This window comes from Lycium barbarum, chromosome 9 (genome assembly GCF_019175385.1).
Source record: "Lycium barbarum isolate Lr01 chromosome 9, ASM1917538v2, whole genome shotgun sequence".
NCBI lineage: Eukaryota > Viridiplantae > Streptophyta > Magnoliopsida > Solanales > Solanaceae > Lycium > Lycium barbarum.
The window spans coordinates 118038227-118041058 of NC_083345.1; the positions used below are offsets into that span (position 1 = coordinate 118038227).

Sequence of the window (2832 nt, forward strand, 5' to 3'; positions counted from 1 at the left end):
CATCATCATCAACCAATACTCCAACCCCCACTATCCTTGGCCTTTTATAAGGTCTTTTTGCATGTCCACTACTTGTGCCTTCAGTCTCTTGATTTTGCTGCTGCATCCCTCTTCCAATGCCTCTTCCACCACCCCTTTCACTACTTTAAGTTTCATTTTCCATCATTTCCTTGTTTGTCTTTCCCCTATTTGATCTGGCCTGGTTTTTGTAATACAAAATGGTAGATTATATTCAAGGTCATGTAAGAACAATTTGATACACTTACCTGTGATTGACTAGCTGTATGAGCAGTTTGACTAGCTGTCTCAGTTTCATTTTCCATCCTTCTCATATTTGCCCTTCTACAACTTTCAGCTTCTTGTTCCATTCTTCTCTTGTTTGCCTTCCCCCTATTTGTTCTAGCCTGTTTATTGAAATACAGAATGTTAGATTATATTAAATACAGAGTGTTAGATTATATTCAAACTTATGTAAAAACAATTTGAGACACTTACCTTTGATTGACTTGCTGTTTGTTGGACATCCTCTTTTGTTGTGGCCTTTGTTATGATAAAGGCTACAAGTCATAACCGCACCACTTCTGCTAAGCTTTCTAGTTTTCTTGCTTTCATGAGCCTCCTTCCTTCTAGCTTTGCTTGGTCTTCCAGGCATCTGTCTGATTACTGGTGGTTCAACTCTTGGATTATTTGATATTGGCCACATATTCATGTTGTTCATTGGCTGAATAAAATGAGCATATGTGCTTAGATAGATATCCTTGTTATAACAGCTAGCTACATAATGGATTGGCTCTAATCTCTTGTAGTGTAGGGCAGCAACTGCATGGGGACAAGGTATACCCTTCAGTTGCCAAGATCTGCAACTACAAGTTGCCTAACAATGTTAACACAATGTGTACAGCCCCAAGGATCTTTAATTTCAAAACCCCTTTCACCATTCCAAGACAAGCTGCACTGCATTGACTTGTTAATGTTTTCTTGTAGAGTCTTGAGAGACATGGGAGATATATTAGTGATCCATGTGTTTAAAAACTCTCTCAACTGACCAATTCTTTTCATCATCTTCACCCTAATCTCTTCTAGCATTGTGATAATTGTTTTGTATCTTGCAACTAATATCCAGTTGTTAAAACTCTCAGCCATGTTGTTGTCCACTGAATCACACTTGTTGTGCTCTTTGAAGTACCTTTTGCACCATTTATCTAATTTGTAATACATGAGGTCATCCAAACAGTCTCTGCCCATTTTCTTCATTTCATCAATATGACCCCTCAGTTCAGCTTCAAAAGTGGACTTTGCCATTATCCAAAATAATTTTCTTCTTTTTATCCCCTTATGGGCTTTGGACCAGTTAGCAAGAATATGTCTTGCACACCACCTGTGTTCTGCATCTGGAAGTAAATCATCTACTGTATTTTGCAGTCCCTAGGAAAAGCAAAAAGACATAATAAGCAGCAGACAAAAAAGAAAAACAAGAGAAATATATTAATAATTGTGTTCTTTGTGTACCTTTTGCATGTCACTAATCAGTGTTAATTCATGTCCATCTCCAAGTTCATGGTCATTCTTCAATAGAGACACAAACCATCTCCAAGTAAATTGATTCTCAAATTCAACAACTGCCCAAGCAGTAGGCAGCATTTGGTTGTTCCCATCCTTGCAAACTGCAACCAATAGCTGACCTTTACACACACATTTGAGAAAACATCCATCCAGACCAAAGCACCTCCTTGTACCTCCAAAGAATGCTTTCTTTAAAGCATCAAAGCATACATAAAACCCCTCAAAGATCTTCTTTCCAGTTTCAATATCTTCTCCAACTTTAACAACACAAGTGCTGCCTGGATTAGATCTTAATATCTCATCTCTATAATCAAATATTCTACCATACTCAGCAACATGATCACCCCTAATATCTTGTAACATTCTATCCCTAGCTCTTCTCACTGTTGTCTTTCCAACATAGATATCCAGTTCCTTCCTAATGATCTCCTGAAAATTCACTATCCTAATATTTGGTTGCTCAGTCACTCTGTTTTTGTAACTATCAGCCAGATATGTAGAATTGCACAAATGGTTATGAGTGGAAGTCATGAATTTGTGGATAGAGATGTATGTTCTAGCAACAAAATCTGTACTAGAATTGTCCAAACTTGCAAACAATAACTATGGACAACCCTCTTTGCAGCATCTGACCCTAACTCTATTGGGCTCATTCACATATTTTCAATCTGGATTTGTTCTTGAACTGCATATTTAGTAACTGCCTTCCTAAATTCTTTTTCATCTGCAAACACCAACCCTAATTCCCAAACAATCTTCTCAGAAGTAGGATCAAATACAACTCAATTTTTGGTCCTTTTTTCCTTCTAAGAGGTTTATTCACAACTTGTTCAACATCTTTCTCATCTGCCCAACCTATTTCATCATCTAATTCAAAGCCTCTTCCTCATCTGCCCAGCCTATTTCATCATCTAATTCAAAGCTAGGGGCCTCATCACTTGTATAGTAAGGTTCATCACCCCCTAGCTTACCATCTAATTTATCCCTTTCAACAACAATCTCATCATACCATAAATCTGGTCCTTTTTCATTGACATGAACCTGTCCAGCAGTAGTACCTCTAGCCCTCCTATTTGCCCTATTGAAATGCCTCCTATTTGCCCTAAAATCTCTATACTCTTCATGAACATCACTATCTTCTAAAACCCCTTCAACACCCATGCTATTTATGCTATCTTCACTATCCCCTTCACATCCATCCTCTCCACTTGTATCCTCATCAACTTCAGACTCATAAGTAGGATCATCAGTGGGATTATGAGGTTCAGG

General features: G+C 38.0%; 1 protein-coding gene across 1 annotated transcript; it reads right to left on the bottom strand.

Annotated features, from left to right (window-relative positions):
* Nucleotides 1–843: 843 nt before the first annotated feature.
* On the bottom strand, nucleotides 844–2094 carry LOC132612243 (uncharacterized). The gene is made up of 2 exons (XM_060326549.1): nucleotides 1510–2094; nucleotides 844–1425 (listed from the first exon to the last, which is right to left on the bottom strand). Exons 1-2 carry the CDS (start codon nucleotides 2092–2094, stop codon nucleotides 844–846), a joined length of 1167 nt encoding a protein of 388 aa, XP_060182532.1.
* Between the last annotated feature and the right edge of the window lie 738 nt (nucleotides 2095–2832).